Below are 21567 nucleotides of genomic sequence, written 5' to 3' on the forward strand. Positions count from 1 at the left end.
TATATGACCTTTTGGACAAAGAAAAAAGGGGAGGTGACATGGGGTATTAGATTTCAGAAGTGAGAATGGATGATTTACAGATAGTTGAGAAAGAGTAGAACACACATAGTAGGCAAATTATTGCTAGGCAACTCAGAAACAATGGAATGAGGTGGAGGGGGTGGGAGAATATATAGCTTATAGCCACCTGCTTAAAGCCCTCCTATTTATCATTCTTAATTCAAATTAGGCTAAGGTGAACATCCTAATGTTTCCTTCCTGAAGCAGGATTTTTTCTCTGAATCTCTTGTGCAGGAAAAGGTGAAGGGTCAAGATTCTTTCCGAGTCTTTTGTTTCTTAATAACCAGCTTAAAATCAATATCTCAAAAGGCAGCTTCAAGGTGGTGAAAGGAGTTTTTAGGGGTAAGATAGGCAGCTTTAGGGAGTTTTAGAAATAAAAAATGTCCATGGGGGAGAACTGAAAAGTTGGGGACTGGGAGCTACCAAAAGGCATGCATTCACACACAGAGAGAAGAGATACCCAAGGATAAGGGGAGAGGAATACACCCATTCACAGAACATAAGGGAAAACCCACAGGGAGTAAAGAAACAAAAGGGAGAAAAAGGAAAACAGATTTTCACAGGGGATAGCGAATTCTACCACAGAAGGGGGAGAAACAAAGGGGGACCCCAAGTAGGGTTTGAGCTTTGAAGCTGCTATAGTGACCAATCAGAGGGGATATCAGACACAGAAAATGCAACCTTTATGAACCATAGGAAAAAGGGGGCTTAGTGGGTCACTCATTTGGGACCCCCTTCCTACGTGGGAGTCTGTGCTTGTTTTCCAATAATTTCCACCTTTCCATATATGACCTTTTGTCCATGGCTTCATTCTTCGAATCCACCTAAACAAGAACCTGGGAAAAGAAATCACCTTTGCATCCTACCCAGAGGAAAACCATGAGTTTCAGTTTGGTTTCTGAGTTTCAGTGGCAAAACTTTGGCTCCATTTAGTATATATTATTCTAAATGAATAGAATTTTAAATAGTTCATTATCAAGATCAGACTTAGCAACTAAAGCTATATCTACATGATTAAAAGTACCACATGACAAATACATATTGTCAAACATGTTATATGTACTTCAAGATATAAAATAACAAACCATAGTCTGAACCACATTTAATATTAAAAAGTATCAACATAATACCAAGGACATTCCATAAACCCTCTGCATAATGACACTCAAGAATAACTGGAAAATGTAATAAATAAAATCAGTTTTTGGGAGTGGGCTGATCACTGGGGCCGGGAGGCCTCTCAGCTCCACTGATTTCGGGCCGGGAGGCCTCTCGGCTCCACTGATCCCAGGCCCTGAGGCCTCTCTGCCCTGCTGCTTCAGGGCTGTTTGGCTTCGCTCTGCTTGGAGCCTGAGTATGCAAATTAACCGCCATCTTTTAGCTTCTATAACTGAAACATTGTATCTTTTGGAGTTGTTGCTTCAGGAGCTCAGAGCCCCCCAGCTGCGGGGATCCTTGACTTTCTCCATCGCTGGGGCAACCAAGCCTCCTATTCTCAGCTGCCTGGCTGCCGGCCGCCATCTTGGCTGACAGTTAATTTGCATATCTCGCTGATTAGCCAATGAAAAGGTATCGGTTGTACGCCAATTACCATTTTTCTCTTTTATTAGTATAGGATTTAAAGTGGTTGTGCAAAGAGGCAGCAATTTCCGGTGTTTACCTATGTCGCCATCTTGGTTTCTCCTAATTCCCCCCTTTCACTTTAAAAACAAATCCTCGGCTGGAAGCCCCGCCCCCAGGCCGCGGGGCCACGCCTCCACGGCGGCCGCCTCAGCGTGAGGTATTTAGCCTGCGTGCGTGCAGCTCTCGAGGACGAGGGGCGGCTGGCAGCGGCAGAGGAGGCCACAGCTTGGCTCGCTCTCGAGTGGCGGCGGCCCAGTGAGTCTGGCGGGTGTCCGCGCGGTGCGGGGCAGAGGCGGGGACTACCCACACAGCGCAGAGGCGGGGACTACCCACACAGCGCAGAGGCGGGGACTACCCACGCAGCGGGGGGTCGGCAGCGACAGGCGCGTGTAGCCCGGTTGGGGCCTAGGTCCCAGGCGCGCCCTCAGCCCTCAGAAATGAGCCACCAGACTGCTACCTCGTTACCCACTGGGACCTCCACGTGCACACCGTCGGAGAGGGTGTCCACCCTCACGGGCAACACTGCGTCCAACAGTGACCTGGCCAGTCTCTTTGAGTGTCCTGTCTGCTTTGACTATGCGTTGCCACCCATTCGTCAGTGTCAGAGCGGCCATCTTGTCTGTAGCAACTGTCGCCCAAAGCTCAAGTGTTGTCCAACCTGCCGGGGCCCCTTGGGATCCATTCGCAACTTGGCGATGGACAAAGTGGCCAATTCGGTACTTTTCCCTTGTAAATACGCCTCTTTCGGGTGTGAGATCACTCTCCCCCACACGGAAAAAGCAGACCATGAGGAGCTCTGCGAGTTCCAGCCTTACGCCTGCCCCTCCCCCGGCTCGTCCTGTAAGTGGCAGGGCTCCCTGGATGCCGTGATGCCTCACCTGACGCATAAGCACAAGTCCATCACCACCTTGCAGGGGGAGGACATAGTGTTCCTCGCCACGGACATCAATCTCCCCGGGGCAGTGGGCTGGGTGATGATGCAGTACTGCTTCGGCTTCCACTTCATGCTGTACTTGGAGAAGCAGGAGAAGTACTACGGGCACCAGCACTTCTTCGCAATTGTCCAGCTGATAGGAACACGCAAGCAGGCGGAAAATTTTGCTTATCGACTCCAGCTAAATGGTCCTAATCGGCGATTGACTTGGGAAGCTATTCCCCGATCTATTCATGAGGGAATCGAAACGGCCATTAGGAATAGCGACTGTCTCATCTTTGACACCAGCATCGCACAGCTTTTTGCAAAAAATGGCAATCTAGGCATCAATGTCACTATTTGCATGGGTTAAAGTGGCGATCAAACGTTTTCTGGCCAGTGTTTAAAACCATTGCGTTCAACTTCACAGAAAATAGGCCCCCTCCGCCTGCCCCCCGAGACTTTTGGTAGGTGGAGCTAGTCACATGAAGGGAAATAAATGGAAAGGCTGTTAAATACAGGAAACGGTTGCATGTTGTAACACTAATATATTTAAAATAAGTCAGCAGTAAACCACTGAAAAAATATATATATACACCCAAGATGGGCATCTTTTGTATTAAGAAAGAAAACATTGTAAAATAATTCTGAATTTGTGTTTGTTGTAGGTTGAGTGTACTGTTGAGAAATACTGGGTTTTTGTTTCTGCGTGTGCGTGTGCTTGGGTTTTTTTTCCTTTAACTGACAAGCCATGTTGAGTGGTCTTGGGCCACTGCTTCCCCTCTTTTGAGTCAATACATAGTGCTGCTGTGTGTGTATATATTTTTTGTGTGTATTTGCTAATTTTTATTCTTGTTTTTCATTAAATAAATTTGACTTTCTTTTCTGTAATTCAAGCTTTTCCCATTTTTTTTGTACCTTTTTAAAGTTACTGGTTTTTTGATATGCATAATTTGTTTATGGTAAAGTTTATACATGTGTGTTCCATACATGTTTTTTCTCCCCATTAATCAGTTCATTAGAAATACTTTATATTCAGCCTCTTGTGAAGACACAAGTTCCAGAAAGGAGAGGTAACATCGGAAGAAAGATCAGAAGCTACTTAAAACAGCTAGAAGATGTTTTCCAGTTGAGTCACACCTTCAAACTTATTCTTTAAAAGGTAGTAGGATATACTGATTTTTTTAAAAAATATTGAAAAATCCCCTCCCTCCCCCCAATATCTTGGACAAATCACATATGTTTAAAATTTGTTCTCATATTTATTGGTTTTGCAAAAGAAGGCATCATCTCACAGTATTTGTAATTAAAAGCAAAGCATTTGTTTTAAAAAAGGCAGTTTGCAAAAAAAATGTTTTCGGTCTTTTATAATTCTCATTAAAAGAATATCTGGCAAAATAAATAAATAAATAAATAAATAAATAAATAAATAAATAAATAAATAAATAAAATAAAAACAAATCCTCACCCAAGGACATAATTTTTTAAATTATTATTTTAAATATGTTTTTATTGATTTTAGAGAGGAAAAGAAGAGAGAGGGAGAGAGAGAGAGAAACATCAATGATGAGCGAGAATCATCCATCAGCTACCTCCTGCACACTCCCTACTGGTGATTGAGCCTGCAATTGTGGCAAGTGCTTTGACTGGGAATCAAACCAGTGTGACCTCTTGGTTCATGAGTTGGTGCTCAGTCACTAAGCCATGCTGGCAGGGCTTATTATTATTGATTTTAGAGAGAGAAAAAGGGAGTGGGAGAGAAAAAAGAAATATTGATATAAGAGAGAAACATTGATTGGTTGCTTCCTGCATGTACCTGGAAGGGGGATCAAACCCAAACCCAGGTATGTGCCCTGATGGGGAATTGAACCTGCGACCCTCCAACCAACTGAGTCACACTGGCCAGGGAAGCCTCGGTTTCATATTTATTGTCTCCCACAACCTAGTCAAAATCTTCCTTGTATTGCTCTGCTTTGTAGGAATGCTCTTCTCTGCTCTCTCTGCTCATTTAACTTCTACACTATCCTCAAACCCTGACTGAAAGCACAAAGACTCTGTGAGACTTACCTGTTTGCACCATCCCATAGTGTCCTCCCTTGTTACATCTTAGCAACTTTAGGTGGTATTGTCAAATCCTACTGTAAAATTACATTTCCTACCTGGCATATTTGTGGAACTTTGTATATACTTACTATATCATTTCAATACAAGTACTTATTACAGGAACACAAGTAGTTTAGAGACTATATCTGTCAATTATAACTGTCATGCTGTTGATGATTTTGACCTATAAAACACTGATACAGTGGGTGTCCTTTGATTCTAGGAAACGTATTGAAGTTCAGAAATGTTTTTCATGGCACTGTGTCAAATGCATTTCATGGCACTGTGTCAAATGTCTCTTTTCTGTTTTGCTCTTTGTCATTCCTAGTGCCAGTTGGAAAGATAAAACATTATTTTATAGATTTCATTCTACCAAGCAAGGCCATAACCTTTTTTTATTTCCTATGCTGCACCTTCTTCGCAGGAAAAATTAGCATGGGTTCTTATGCTTATCAATAGCATCAGTACAGTCTAACCAAAATTACACTCCTCTGATGCATAGAACACTTTATAGCAACAAAACAGCTCTGCAACAGTCTTATAAATAGTAGTGATTGTGTTTTATTATAATTTTTCCATTCCAGATTGATTATTTAATATCCAAAATCTGTAATGAAACTGAATCATTTAAAAGTAAGCTGATGGTTCAATGCATGTTCACCATTTTCTTTAAATATAGCTTGGTGTAAAATTTTCCATGAATTGTCAAATACACAATATTGTAATGAAAAAAATCATTTTCTCTGTGCTGTTACGATATTGTTTCCTCAGATTAGAACACTAGAAGTCTGGCTTTTTTTTCTTCTTTTACTTCATAAAACAGTGAGAACAAAAACAGGATAAAGCCCATAGCAACAAGATATTTCTTTTACCATCTGTTTGATTTATGTCAAATTTAAACTGCTTGTATTTTAGAAAGAAATCTATTTTCTATCTTCAAAAGGATGCAATCCAACATCTCTCAGCTGCTAATTTTTAGCACTTAGAGGTTCCCTTGGGCTGCTGTCAACTACAACTTATTGCATAGGTACTTTTTACTAAACTCATTATAAAGTGATTAGCCTCCAGCAAGATCGTGCAATGCTACAGCCTGCTTGCATTATATGTGGCTTTGCAACTGAATTTTGTACTGTCAAATCCCATCAGATAGTAAGTATAGAAAGACTCCTGGGATTGAACACATAGAATTTTGAGAGGGATCTTGTCAATCCTTTCTTAAACTATACCTTTTAAGAAAAGATATGCAAGTACATACACAAACACATACACATGTAAAATATATGCCACTACTACTTTAGAATAGATGCCATCTTTAGTTAGCATCAAACACATTTTAAACATCCACGAATTATTTTTCAGCTTATGCTTTAAATCCAAAAGCTAATTAAGCAGCTTTGCCTTGATTTTATGAACAGTTATCATTAACATATGTAAGACTGCTGCTTTTTCATTAGCACATTTAAACTGACAGTGCTTCTTATCTTAGTGTAACAGAGTTAGTCAATACTTTTGGGTCCAATAGGTTGTCTCCTTTTCTGCAGTGAAACTAATATTAAACTGATTATGTAGAGGCACAGTTTATTAGAAGTAGGAGGTTTATTTGGTTATTTATTTGCAAGACTCCCTAACAATGTACGTTATCCCAGCTCCCAATATTCACTAGTGCCTGAAACTAGCATTACAGTGTGATACCGAATAGTCTGTACTAGAAGCTACATCAGCTACATTGTCCTCCCTCACTTATGATAAGGTTTGGTCATTATCTAGCTCATATTCTTGAATGGCCATAGTAGGGTTAAGTTGATGACGCTCTTGTAGAAGTTTTCAAATATGAAAGAGCCACTTGTACAGTGCCTGTGGAAAAAAACACAGAATTTCCCATTTCGAAAACTTTCATGTTACAACTACCTCAAGTATTAAGGATAATTCAAAATAAATAATCTACTTTGAGTATAGAAGTATAAGTAAAGTTATTTTATTATTTGCTATTTTTTGTTGTTTAAACTCAATTAGTACTTATTCTTTAGATGAGAATGATAGTTTTTTGAGTGAATAGATTATTTGCATATGGTTCATCATTGATGACAGCATCAATATCCTCCAGTCATCTCTATCAGGGTCCTAGAGATCCTGAATTCCGGACTGGGCCCTGGGAATACTTGCTCACAAAGCCAATGGACTGGGCCTGGCCCTGCGACCTGAAAGTGAAGGCTTCTGCTGACAGTCTGGTGAAACCTAGGTTGTTGCTCCAGCATCCACCTGGGGCAAACCAGCCACCCCCGACTCCCCTCCTCCCAACACTGCATCAACCAGAAAACCTCAATACTGGCTAAGGAACTTGAACCTGTGCTCTCCTGTCCTTGGGTCCCCGCACACTATCTGAGAATTTTTTTTAATTTATTGATTTTAGAGAGAGAAGGAAGAATGGAGAGAGAGAAAGAAATTTATTGTTTCATTTATTTATGCATTCATTGGTTGATTCTTCTATGTGCCCTGACTGGGGAACCATCCTTCAACCTTGGTGTATGGGGATGATGCGCTAACCAACTGAGCTATCCAGCCAGGATCCATCCGAGAATTTTTAATATTTTCCTAACTATTTTCCAATTACAAAGCTCCCGTGGCATGAGGTTGTGAATAGCTACTCCAGGAAGCTGGAGGAGATAAAACAAACATTCTTTTTCCAAGAGGTTGAATTATAGATTTAACACTGGACTGGATAAAACACAATGAGTGGTAACATTTCAGTGCAGAGGAATGTCATTTGAAAAGTAAAACAACCTTGAATCAAAAAAGAAAAAAAATACTTTACTTCAAACTTGAGCTTTCTGCTGGGCTACAGTGATTTCATTAGCTGAGCCAGTTGCACTTTAAAGTAGATGAAAATGCAAAAAGTCTACAGCCTCGTTACTTGCTGACTGAGAAATACCACTGATACTTGGAGACAATTGAATTGGCATACACATGTAATTTTATTTAAATAATGATAAGGCTGGTAATTCCCTAGGAGCCCATTCTGTCTGGGTAAGAAAGTTGCTATTCTGGGATTAATGAAAGCAGAAGTGTCAGAAGTCTGGGGAGAGAGAGAGAAAAAAATGTACTTTGAGTGTTTTTACAGGACAGAGAGAAGGAAGAATTCTGCACCAAAGAATCAAACAAGGTTGTGATTTTTATTTTTTATCAGACAGGATTTCCACAGAAAGCTTGGGGAAATGATAAAATATGTGCTCTATTAGGTACTCTTTTGGACCAAAGGACTCCATAGTCCAGGGGGACCATCCCAAGTTTATCTCCTATCAAATCTTTATGGTAAGATCAATATTTGGCTATGTTTTAAAGAATGAGACTACAAGGCCAAAATAATTTTGGACAATCTGTACCCTGAAGATTAAAGAATAAGAAACTTCTCAACAGCAATTATCTATATTTTTTAAGAGTAATGCTTGGTTACCAAATAGAGAGAGAGGGAAACTGTCCTCAGGTCATGATTTTTCTGGCATCAAATCTACCTCTTTGGAAAACAATACCTTAATTTTCTTTTGAGACAATTGTTTTGGATTTGTTCTTTTCTAATAAGTCTTATTCATTTATTTAAAATTCAAAACTTCCTCAATAAAAGTGATTTAGAAAATACAGAATAGATTTACAGTTGTTCATATGGGAAATAATTCAATAATTAATAAATGATAATACAAGAATAAATTCTGGCCCTAGCCAGTTTGGCTCAGTGAATAGAGCATCAGCCTGCAGACTGAAGGGTCCCGGGTTCGATTCCAGTCAAGGGCACATGCCCAGGGTTGCTGGCTCAATCACCAGTGGGGGCATGCAGGAGGCAATTGATCAATGATTCTCTCATCACTGATGTTTCTATCTCTCTCTTCCTCTCCCTTCCTCTCTGAAATCAATAAAAATATTTTTTAAAAGAATAAACTCTGTGTTTCATGTACTCACAAAACATAAACCTACTTTTGCCCCTTCCTGTATTTTATTTTATTTTTTAAATTTTTTTATTGATTATGTTATTACATATGTGTCCTTATCCCCACGTTACCCCCCCCCCCACTCATGCCCTCATCCCCCTGTTGTCTGTGCCCATTGGTTAGGCTTATATGCATGCATATAAGTCCTTCGGTTGATCGCTCCCCCTTACCCTCACCCTCCCCTACCTTCCCTCTGAGGTTTGACGGTCTGATCGATGCTTCTCTGTCTCTGGATCTGTTTTTGTTCATTAGTTTATGTTGTTCATTATATTCCATAAATGTGTGAGATCATGTGGTATTTATCTTTCTCTTACTGGCTTATTTCACTTAGCATAATGCTCTCCAGTTCCATCCATGACCCAGTGATCCCACTTCTAGGAATATATCCCAAGAAACTAGAAACACCAATTAGAAAGGATATAGGCACCTCTATGTTCGTAGCAGCACAATTCACCATAGCTAAGATTTGGAAACAGCCTAAGTGCCCATCAGTAGATAAGTGGATTAAAAAACTGCAGAACATCTACACAATGGAGTACTATGCTGCTGTAAAAAAGGAGTCCCTCCTTGTATTTTAAATGGCAAATAATCATTCATCGCCACATGCAATATCATTTTCCTTTTATATTGCTGTTATTTTTTGCTTCAAGAGGTCTTCCTCACTCCAATATTGCACAACTAATTACTATTACTTATATTTTCTTTTAAGATTAGTTATTTATGAAACATTTAACTCTATAATCGATGTTTTGGTTACTGGGGATAACTGACTACATAAAATTGGTTAAACAACTAACTAATTGCCCTAGTACAATTTATTGGCCAACCTCTTCTTTTTCTAATATAATGCTGCTTTTATAAATCGCTACATTTGTATTTACATTGGAGGCTATTTGGGAACTATTTTTTCCATGTCTTGATATTCTTTTTTAAAAAATATTTTTTATTGATTTCAGAGAGGAAAGGAGAGGGAGAGAGAGAGAGAAATATCAATAATGAGAGAGAATCATTGGTCATCTGTCTCCTGCACGGCCCACACTGGGGTCCCAGCAACAATCCGGGCATATGCCCTGGCGTGGAATCAAACTGTGACCTCCTGGGTCATAGGTCTATGTTCAACTACTGAGCCATGCCAGCAGGGCTCTATTCTTCCAATAGTAATAAACTGTTCCAAATTTGTTTTAGCATTGTAGTGTACTTTCTCCACTATTCTAGCAGTTTATTATTCTACAGGCATGTTAATTTTACTCTCACACCGTTCACCCATTAAAATAATCATTGTTATTTTCACAGCAATTATCCATAAATTAATTTGGAAAGTATTGATATCTTTACAATATTGAAAAGTTTTGTTTTTTTCCAACTGTATAAAGGGTACAACCACCCACCCCCTTTGATGCTATTGCTTAGGCTTAAAGCACCTTTTCTCCTGCTCTTCTATGTCTCATTTTACAGTCCCCATTTAAATGTCACCTCTTCAGTGAGGAATCCCTTCTTTGATCACCCAATCTAAAGTACCTCTTACTCCCAACATCTATACACCCTGGATCACATCACCCTGTATTGTTTCTTTTGTAGCACATATAACTTTTTTAAATGAGCTTATTTCTATGTGTGTTTACTGGCATATCTCCCCAGACAGAATATAAAAATCATGAAATTATTTTGTCCTTTTTATCACTTTTTTCCCCATCACCTAACACAACACCTGGCACACATCGATGCTTAGTAATTGCCTGCTGAATGAACAATGACTGAGCTAATAAAGTCAGCTCAGAGAAAACTCATTCTGCTTTATGCTGGATGTAAGTTCTACCAGTCCTGGCACTGCTTCCTGGGATTGTTGTGTAGAGTCACATGTGGTATCTAGGGGAGTGCTGTCCAGATTTCCAAATGTGCCCCATTCTCCAAGCTAGTCTCCATTATTGACACTATCAAATCACAATTGTGATATGACCTTTTGTGACTCTCTTCAATCTTTCCCCACTGCAAGTTATTTAAAGAAATCTTTCAAGATTTGTATTGTGGTGGTTCCTTGGATGCAAGGGATTCCCCACCATCACCACCATCTTCTTTTTCCATTTCAGTTGGATTCTAGCAAAAGGGTAAGACATCAGTTCTTGGGCCACCTTTCTGGCAAGACCAACTATTAATTGCAACATTAAAGTTCTTCTATATTCACATTTATTTTTATTTTTATAATATTTTTATTGACTTTAGAGAGGAAGGGAGAGAGAGAGAGAGAGAGAGAGAGAGAGAGAAACACCATTGATGAAAATCATTGATTGGCTACCTCTTGCATGCCACCCACTGGGGATTGAGCCTGCAACCAGGCATATCGATCAGGAATCGAATCATGACCTTCTGGTTCATAGGTCAATGCTCAACCACTGAGCCATGCCGGCAAGAAAATCCCCATTTATTTTTTCTTGTTTATGTGATCTATAAAATTTTTGCAGGGCATTCTTAAAAAATTTCCTATGAATATATTTCTCTTGATTCTTCTTACATTTCTACTTATTTAAAAATATATTTCAAGTTTATTTCATTTAGTGAATTACAGCACTTGAATATTAAATGTTAACATTTATTTTTTAACTAGGGGCCTGGTGCACGAAATTCGTGCACTGGGTGTGTGTGGGGGGGGGAGTGTCCCTCAGCCCAGCCTGCCCCCTCTCACATACTGGGAGCCCTCAGGCATTGACCCCCATCACCCTCCAATCGCAGGATCGGCCCCTTGCCCAGGCCTGACGCCTCGGCCAGAGGCGTAGACCCCCATCACCCTCCGATCGCCTGATCGGCCCCTTGCCCAGGCCTGACGCCTCTGACAGAGGTGTCAGGCTTGGACAGGGGACCCCCATATCCCCCCGATCACTGGCTCTGGCCCCCGCCCAGGCCTGAGGCCTCTGGCCCAGGAATCATGCCTGGGCAGGGGACCCCCATTTCCCTCTGATCGCTTGCTCCACCCCCTGCCCAAGCCTGATGCCTCTGACCGAGGCTTCAGGCCTGGGCAAGGGGACCATCATATCCCCCCAATCCCCGGCTCCGCCCCCGCCCAGGCCTGATGCCTCGGCCAGAGGAGTTGACCCTCATCACCCTACGATCACCAATCACCGGATCGGCCCCTTGACCAGGCCTGAGGCCTCTGGCTGAGGCGTCCGGCCCGGGCAGCGGGGACCCTCAGCGGCAGCAGCCCCGCGATCGTGGGCTCCGCTTTAGGCCCAGGCAAGGGACCCCTAGCTCCCGGGACTGCCAGCTTCGACCGTGCCCAGCTCCCATCGCTGGCTCCACCCCTACTTCCTGCTATCACTGGCCAGGGCAGCAAAGGCACCTGATTCTCCGATCATGGCTGGGGGGCAGGGCAAAGGCGGCCCCAGGGCCGCCTTTGCCCTGCCCCCCAGCTCTTAGCTCCCCCCTGGGTTTCCGATCACTGTCAGTGGCAGGGGGCTTCTTCCTGCTTTCCCTTTCACCTCCCTGCATTGTGCCTACATGTGCAAATTAACCGCCATCTTGTTGGCAGTTAACTGCCAATCTTAGTTGGCAGTTAACTGCCAATCATAGTTGGCAGTTAACTGCCAATCATAGTTGGCAGTTAACTGCCAATCATAGTTGGCAGTTAACTGCCAATCATAGTTGGCAGTTAACTGCCAATCATAGTTGGCAGTTAACTGCCAATCATAGTTGGCAGTTAACTGCCAATCTTAGTTGGCAGTTAACTGCCAATCATAGTTGGCAGTTAACTGCCAATCATAGTTGGCAGTTAACTGCCAATCATAGTTGGCAGTTAATTTGCATATAGCCCTGATTAGCCAATGAAAAGGGTATCGTCGTACGCCAATTACCATTTTTCTCTTTTATTAGATAGGATTTACTACATTGCCCTGGTTTACTGTGATCATTGACCTTGAAACTAAACATTTTCCCCAAATTAGTCATGTCTTTCAAACTAAGAGGTAAAATATTTGTTCAGCTTAGGCAATTTCCTAATGATCTTTGGTTTTTGCTTCTATTATCCCATGTCTGTTCTCTTGTAAAATTCTTATTTCGTATTGATTCTTTGTATTTTGTTTTTTTCACAATGTCTGGCATATTTTCTCTTACTCTTTTTTGCCAATTTGCCTCAAAATTCTGGATGAATTTCATGAATCTGTATGCTACTTTAAAATTTTAATTATTACTTTACATGGTACTTCCTTTAAAGTTTATTTTTACTTTAAAAATATTTTTCTTTTTAGAGAGAATGGAGGGGAAAGGGACAAAGAGATAGAAACATGGATGTGAGAGAGAAACATCATTTGTTGTCTCCTGCATGCCCCTACTGGGGATCAAGCCTGAAAGCTGACATGTGCCCTGACCTGGAATCAAACCTGTGCATGAGTGAATGCTCAACCACTCACTGGGCTCCTTGAAAGTTTTAAATTTAACAATCTTGCTTTTAAAAATCTTTGTATGTGTGTGTCTGTACCTTAAGTTCATCTCTTATGATTGCTTGTTCTAGCATTTTTTTTGTTTGTTTGTTTATTGCAACCAATTATTATTCTTAAATCCAGTTGAAAAATAATATAAAACTTTGCTAATGTTCTTCTGTTATTTGGAATACCTGTATTTCCTAGTGAGGTATCACTTATGATTCTTAATTTTATTTGTTTGAATTGGAGTGTATTTTCACATATTGGGTGATTTTTTTCTCTTTTTATTAAAAAAATTCTCACATCTGAATAACTATGGCTGCTCATTACTTTGGCATAGTTAGTAGAAACAGAGAGATTCTATAAGAAATTGAGATAGGTTCTACATGAATCTCTCAGATCTAGATGCAAAAAAGGAAGATAATTATAATTATTGTAAATTTATATTGTTAGTGTCTTTATAATCAGCAGGGATTGAGAAAAAAATCCAGAACCCTGAACAGACAAGTAGGAAACTTTGCTACTGTACTACTTATTCAGTACAAACAAGCCTAGAAGCAAGACAACAATAACCAGCTTCCCTGAACCAAAAAAAAAAAAAAAAAAAAAAAAAAAGTCATGGCAGTCCTAAGCCTTTTTCTTAGTGACTCTGCCTGTAGCCTTGACTTTTGGCTTCTAGTAAGCCGTGTCAGTTAAGTAAATTTCACTTCTGCTCTGCTCAGGTCCAATTGTAGGTCTAGAGATTAAGTAGCTTTAATGTGGTGTGCCCTTCAATGATCTTTGGCATACTTTAGTAGTTCAACCTTCTCCTTTAAACTTTAAGAAGCACCACTGGAGTTCCCTCAATTTATTTGAGACTTATTTTTTTCCCCACAGGATGCATTTCTCTGTTCAAAGCTCTACTCTTTACTTTACCTGGTCTCTTCTTATTTAAACTAACAGGAGATCCTCAAAATTTTTGGTACATTGATTGGCAGATTTCCATCCTGTTTTTATAGCTTTAGTCTTCTTAGTGGGAATATGGAAAATTACTCTTCCTTCACTATAATTTTTACTGGAAGGCATTTCTTTCACTTCTTCTAGGCTTCCCTTCTACTTCATTTCTTTTGAAATCTTAGAATTGTTAAGAAAAATGTGGAATAATGCAGTAAATACTTATATTAAAATACTAACATTCTGGTTGGCTATTAAAATAAAAGTACCTTGGAAAAGTAACCCATTAAGGCATTATCAGACATTATACTCTTTATAAATTCAACAAATATTTATTCATAAAAGTAAATAAAATGGAAACCCCCCATAAGGTGTCCATGAAAATGAGTATATTTGTTGTCATTTAACAAGAAGAAGGGATTAGACAAGGGAAATTTTGTTTTTGTGGTAGTTAAGAATTATTAAAAATAAATGTGATATTATGAACTAGTGTATAAACAAGAACAAATTCAGTTAAACTCCAGTTAGAGATTTCTTACCAGGGCAACATGAGTATTCTGTGTTGCAGAAGACCAAAGAAATAGCAAGCACACTTCCTAGAGAAAGGGAGGGACCCCATTTATTAACACTAATGAATCCCGGGAATAATTTCCAAATCAGAGTAACACACAGAGGGCTTCACTTTTTATAACCTTCTGGGGTCTTTGTCTTGCAGATATGGTTTTGCCCCCTTCCGTGGGCTTACAGGAAGGCCCTCAGGTATTGAGGGTCCCCAGGCCATATCCAATGATCTGTCCTGGGGCCAGCGATAATGACCTTCCCCTCTCCCCCCAGGGCAGTGCATTGTTAACAGTTTTTATGGCCTGACACTCCTTGCAAGACCAGTTTCCTCCTCATTCCCCCCTCCCCCTTGTCCCAACAGCTTCTTTTAGCCTTGTGGAGTAACGACCATGGTATATTATGGTGAACAGGGGTGACGACCACTCTTAGCTACTTCCTGCTGGAAAGGGACGATGACCAAGGGTTTGGCTGTTAGCATCCTTCTTCTTCCTCTCAGAGGGGTTTGTAGGGAGTTCTTCTGGTTTCAGGCAGGCAGAGGTAAGCAGTGGTCTCACACGTGTAGATGTCCCTGCAGGGGGCACCAGGGATAGGTGGTGTTTTCAGCCTTGGGGGTAGAGTTGCATAGTTCATCTGGGAGGTGACCTGTTGGATGTTGGCCCTGCGTACTGCTGAAAAAGATAGGAGCAACATTAGTTATCTGCACATTGGCCGTGACAGGTCCTATCCAATACAATCCTCCTCCCCCACATGCATTTGGTGTAGAGTCGTAACATGCTGCAGGCTGATAAGTATAGCTAATGAAAATCTGGCTTGATTGGGTTTTCTTGTGGACTACCCGGTCTAGCATATTTGGGTAGCAAGTTTCTAAGCAAGGAGCAAAGGATGGCATGACAAGGTGTAATCCAACAATTTATGATAAAGCCTTTGTTTCCTTGCGTTGTGGGGAGCAGTAATTTTATGGTGCTTTTGTGTCCCAGCAAGAGCAGATGAGTTCTCCTTCTGGTACTAGTCTCGGACTCTGCTGGTACTAGTCTCGAACTCTGCTGGCACTCATAAAAAGACAAAAAAAGAATTATTAGATAAAACCAGTGATTATCCAGAAATACTAGAGCATGTTACATTAGGAGGAGATAAGAAAGAAATATTAGTGTTAGGGAGAATTCAGCAGGGTGTTACCTGAATTCCTTGGAGCAGGTTGCTCGGCCAGGTCTGCTGTCTTCTTGAGGGTGATCCGCAGGGGGTGTTTCTGGTCAGAGGTCACCTTCCACTTAGGCTGGGCGTCACTCAGCTGATGGGCTGCCTTCACCTGGGAGTGGTGGATCCAGATGTTTAGTCCTGCAACCTTAAGAGCTGTGGGGGTGGTTAATATGACTGGATAGGGTCCCTTCCAGGTAGGCTTGAGGGGCTCCTTTTTCCAAACCTTTACCCAAACCTGGTCTCCAGGTTTATAAGGATGTACAGCTGTTCCTAGAGAGATGGGTAGTCGGTCAATAACCCACCTGTGGACCTCAAAGACAGTTTTTCCAATTCCTTGTAGTTGCTTCTAGATTTCTAAGTTCCCTATTTCCCCCAAATCGCCCTTTGGCCGAATTAAGGGAAGGGGTCTACCTTATAGAATTTCAAAGGGAGAGAAACCTACCCTGGCCCTTGGGGCACAGCGTACCTGCAGGAATACAAGAGGCAAGATATCTGTCCAGGGAAAGGTTGTCTCTTGGCATAGAATAGCCATAGGCTGCTTTAGAGTCTGGTTCATGAGCTCCACTTTCCCTGAACTCTGAGGCCTGTAAGCTCTATGTAGATTCCATGTAATTCCTAAAGCCTTGGCTACCTGTTGTACTATTTCTGCTACAAAGGCTGGGCCATTATCAACCCTATGGCCAGAGGCATTCTATGCCGTGGAATTATATCCTTCAGCAATGCCTTAGTGACTTCTCTCGCCTTTTCAGTGTGAGTTGGATATGTCTCAACCCAACTTGAAAAGGTGCAAACAAAGACTAGCAGGTATTTACTCCCTCTACTAGGCTCTATTTCTGTAAAATCTACTTCTAAGTCATCAAAAGCAGCTTTCCCACAGTGCTTAACTCCTATCAGTCCCACAGGACCCTGTTTAGCATTGTTCTGAGCACAGAGGAGGCAACACTGAGAGACTGAGGCACACAAGGAGGGTAGACGGACAATTAGGTAGTATCTGCCTGACAAAGCTTCTAGGGCAGCCTTTCCTAAATGAGCTCATGCTGCTGGAGGACTACCTTATGGGCTAACTGTTCTTGGACATAGACCCTATGATCTGGGAGTATCCACCAGCCTTCCATTGTTCTCTTGCCCCCTTCTTTCTGGGCCCATTTCTCTTCCTGAGGAGTGTATTTTGGAGGTTCAGGTAATTCGGGGGCCAACATGATCCATGCCGGGGCTGTTTGTTCTCTAGCAGCCAGCTTGGCTGCGGCGTCAGCACACTGGTTTCCTTCTGATACTGAATCTTTCCCTTTCTGGTGACCTTTGCAATGGATGACGGCTAATTCCTTAGGCTCCCAGACTGCTTCTAGTAACCTTAAAATCTCATTCTGATTTTTGATTCCTTTTCCTCCTGCTGTCAAGAGCCCCCTTTCCTTATATATGGCCCCATGGACATGCAGGGTAGCAAAGGCATAGCGCGAGTCAATGTAGATGCTTGCACGCTTATTCTTACTGAGTTCTAGGGCTCTTACTAGGGACCAAAGTTCTGCCCTCTGCACTGACCATCCTTCAGGCAGGGCCTGTGTTTCAATTGTCTCAAAGTGTGATACCACTGCATGTCCAGCTCGTCTTTTTCCTCCATCTAAGAAGCTGCTGCCATCTGTGAACAATACCAAGTCCGCGTTTTGCAGGGGCCTATCCCTTAGGTCTGGCCGGCTGGAATAAACTTCCTCTAGTACTTCCAGGCAATCATGCTCAGGGGCCCCCTCAGAGATGGGTAGAAAGGTGGCAGGATTAAGTGTTCTCACTGCTTCTAATTGTAACCGCAGATTCTCACATAACAGACCTTGATACTGAGTCAGTTGAGCATGAGTCAGCCAGTGCTGCCCCCTTGCTTCCATCAGGGTGACAATAGCATGAGGTACTTTTACATTTAAGTTTTGTCCTAAGGTAAGCTTATCTGCTTCCTTGACTAATAATGTTGTGGCTGCAAGGGCCCTGAGGCACAGGGGCCACCCAGAGGCAGCTGGGTCAATCCGTTTGGAGAGATAGGCTACTGGTCTTTGCCAGGGTCCAAACTCCTGGGTTAGAACTCCTAGGGCTACCCCACTGTTCTCTTGAACAAAAAGATTAAAGTCTCGCATCACATCTGGTAGCAGTAGTGCCGGGGCCTCAGTGAGCTTTGCCTTTATGGTGAAGAAGGCTTCCTCCTGTTTGGGACCCCAGTCAATGGGTGCCTTCTCTTCTCCTCTTAAAGCTTCATAGAGAGGCTTGGCCAGGGCTGAAAGCCCTGGGATCCAAATTTGACAGAATCCTGCCACTCCCAGGAATTCCCGAATCTGCCGCCAGGTACTAGGGACTGGGATGGCACATACTGCCTGCTTCCTTTCGGTCCCTAGCCTTCATTTCCTTTGGGTGATCTGGAAGCCTAGATACTTGACTTCTTTCTGACAAATCTGTGCCTTTTTCTTAGACACCGATAACCTCTTTCAGTTAGTAGTCTCAGAAGGGCTCGTGTTCCCTCCCAGCACTGAGCTCATGTGGAGCTGGCCAGTAGGAGGTCGTCTACATACTGGAGTAGAGCACACCCCAAGTCCTGTCCTGTGAACCTAGACAGATCAGATGCTAGTGCTCCACTAAAAAGAGTAGCGGAGTTCTTGAACCCTTGTGGCAGTCTGGTCCAGGTGAACTGCTCCTTGGTCCCTGTAGTTGGGTTTTCCCATTCGAAAGAGAGGCTGACTGGAAAGCGCTAATTGAAGACAGAAAAAGGCATCTTTCAGATCTAGGCATGTAAACCATCCCGTCTCTGATGGGATGAGTCCCCGAAGAGTGTATGTAGGGGTTCGGCAGTGCTGAATGCAGGGTTATAACAGCCTCATTAACAGCCCATAGATCCTGCATTGGGCGGTAGTCGTTAGTCCCAGGCTTTTTAATGGGCAAGAGAGGCATGTTCCATGGAGACCTGCATTGTTTAACAAGTCCCCACTGAAGCAGCCGGTCTAAATGGACCTGGATTCCTAGGCGTGCTTCCCTTGGAATTAGATATTGGTGGATTTTAACAGGCTGTGCCCCAGGCTTTAACTCGATTAGCACCAGGACATGGTCCTTAGCCAGGCCTGGAGGATTCCCTTCTGCTCAGACCAGCGGTAATTCCTTCTCTAATTCAGGTCCTAATGGTGAGGCCTTTGTCTGGGGGGTATAAAGTCTCCATTCTTCCTCCCTCGGCACTGCTAAGGGCAGGATCATTGGGGAGGTCTCCTCACCTAGGCAAAGTTGTGCTGAGCCATCTGGAGCAAAAGTGATTTCTACTCCCATTTTGACTAATAGGTCTCTACCCATTATAGGCACTGGACAGTCTGGCAAGTACAGGAATTCATGAATTACTTGATGACCGCCAAGTTGGCATCGGCAAGGGTGGCAGAATGGTCTATGGGTCTGGTCCCCAGCAGCTCCAATAATGGTGACCTCCTTTCCTGAGAGAGACGCTACTTTCTGAGTGACTACTGAGTGCTCAGCTCCCATATCAACCATAAAGTCCACAGTCTGGCCCCCAATTTTCATTCTGACCATGGGCTCGTGGGGGCCTAGCTGAAGTGAACCTGGTCTGTCCTAGTCAGAATCAGCCATTGCTAGCCCAATGAGATCTGCTTCAGGTGGCTGTGGTGGATAGAAACTGGGCAGAAAAGGGGGCCTGGTTTGTCCTAGTCGGAATCAGCCATTGCTAGCCCAATGAGATCTGCTTCAGGTGGCTCTGGTTGATAGCAACTGGGCGGAAAAGGGGCCCAGTCTTTTTACTTTGCCTTTTGGGACATTCATTCTTCCAGTGTCCTGTTTCCTTACAATAGGCACACTGGTCTCGTCTCAGGCTCGCTCTCCCTTTTCCCCCTGGTCTGTATCCTTGCTGATCTGTCTGGGGGCCTGAGCTTTTAAAAGCCGCTGCTATTATATTGGCCATTCTTTGTATTCTCTTTTCTTCCTCCTTCCTTGCTGCACTGTCTCGATTGATGAAGTCCTTGTTAGCTATCTCTAGCAGTTCAGTAGCATTCTTTCCTGCAAACTCTTCCAGTTTCTGTAATTTTCTCCTGATGTCAGGCTGGGTTTGGCCTACAAAAACAGCATTTACCATGGTTTGATTTTCTGGGGCCTCAGGTCTAAAGGAGCTAAAGACCCAGTATGCCTCACATAGTCTCTCATAGAAAGCTGCTGGACTTTCATCAGGCTTCTGGAAAACCTCAGAGATTTTAGCTATGTTGGTGGAGTTCTTGGCTCTGGCCCTGACCCCCTAGAGGAAGGCCAGCCAATATCTTTCTAGCCCGGTCCTTCCATCTTCTGAGTTCGGGTTCCAATCGGGTTCCTCATCTGGGAAGGCCTTCCTGGCCCATCTGTCGGTATCTATTATTCCTGCCGGGGCCTGGGTCTGAAGCTACTTCCGAGCCTCTGTTACTACTCTCATGTGCTCCTCAGTGTTAAAGAACGTGAAAAGGAGCTGCTTGCAGTCCACCCAGGTGGACTTCTGGGTCTGAAAGATCGTTTTTAGGAGGTCTAGCATAGCCTGAGGTTTTTCAGAATAAGCTGGGGTGTGATGTTTCCAATTCAAGATGTCACTGGTGGTAAAGAGCTGATAATAATAGACTGGCCCTCCCTCCTGCAAGGTCCCATCTTTGCCAACTACTTTGGCACCCTAAATGTCCCTTAGAGGCATCTGATGTGTTGGTTGTGGCCTGGGTCCTTAATTGGCTGAACGCAAGTGCCGCCCAACTGGCTCTGTAGAGCCTGGTTGAGGAGAAAGGGAAGAGGGCGGTGTTTCTGGACCTTTCAGACCAGCCAGGGAAGCACTTGGTGCTGCCTGTGGCACATATGGAGATGGTAAAACTAGTGGGACTTCCTTAGGGGATCCTGGCAGAACAAGGGGTTGGGTTCCCTTCTGAGAGACCCGTTTCTTTTCTCCTACTACTAAAACCTTACAGAACCAGACCCAAGGCGGCAAGGTTTGAGCAATTCCTAACCAGCTGTCTATGTAAGGGAACTGATCTGGGTCTCCGGGGTCTGTCTTGACTACATTCCAGACCGCCCTGACCAGTCCTACATCTAAAGAGCCTTCCAGGGGCCAGCTGACCCCAAAGGCTAGCCATTCAAATTCATAGAATTTCCTCAGTGTTTTGGGGTTCATTTTAATACCATAGTCCTCAATAAAGTCCTTTTCAAAATTTTCCAACATGGAATTGAGAACAGTGGGTTTACTTTGTCCCAACCCCATGATGATTGGTGGTGAGAGACAGACAAGGGTGCAGGGAAATTTACTAAAAGCCTGGAGGGTCTCCTTAAAGAAAAGATCCTTAGTCAGCACAGGCAGGGGCAGGGCGGGTAAAATCTCTCCACCCTGCGGAGCTGTGAGCCCCGCCCCTGAAAGTCCCAGCCAGCCAAAAGAGACAAGAAAAGCCGCAAATACCTTTAAATCTACCCCAGAATTCCAAAATTTCAACCTAACACAGCAAAATCACAGAGCAAACCAAAGCCCCTGGTACACAAACATAGACAGAAATTTTTATCAACTATCCCTCCATGATGGAGAGCAAACGTCTCTGAGAAAACTAACTCAACAGCGCTGCTTGAGACTTTTGCAGACCATCATGGGTTCAGCCTTCAGTAAATCAAACGTTTTAACCAAATGAGCAAACAGAAAATCAAAGTAGCTTTCGCTTTCACACAGACCAGTTAATCAGCAGATAATTATGCCAAGACAGACAAACATCTGTACTCACCCTCTCTCAGTAAACTAGCCCAGACTGGAGCTGAGCATAAAATGCCCAAC

General features: G+C 42.9%; 1 protein-coding gene across 1 annotated transcript; it reads left to right on the forward strand.

Moving 5' to 3' along the window:
• Nucleotides 1–2071: 2071 nt before the first annotated feature.
• Nucleotides 2072–3714, forward strand: LOC132223355 (E3 ubiquitin-protein ligase SIAH1-like). Its single transcript, XM_059678603.1, has one exon. The coding sequence runs from the start codon at nucleotides 2121–2123 to the stop codon at nucleotides 2967–2969; it is 849 nt and encodes a 282-aa protein (XP_059534586.1). The 5' UTR covers nucleotides 2072–2120; the 3' UTR covers nucleotides 2970–3714.
• Nucleotides 3715–21567: the final 17853 nt, after the last annotated feature.

This window comes from Myotis daubentonii, chromosome X, assembly GCF_963259705.1.
Source record: "Myotis daubentonii chromosome X, mMyoDau2.1, whole genome shotgun sequence".
NCBI classification, from domain to species: domain Eukaryota; kingdom Metazoa; phylum Chordata; class Mammalia; order Chiroptera; family Vespertilionidae; genus Myotis; species Myotis daubentonii.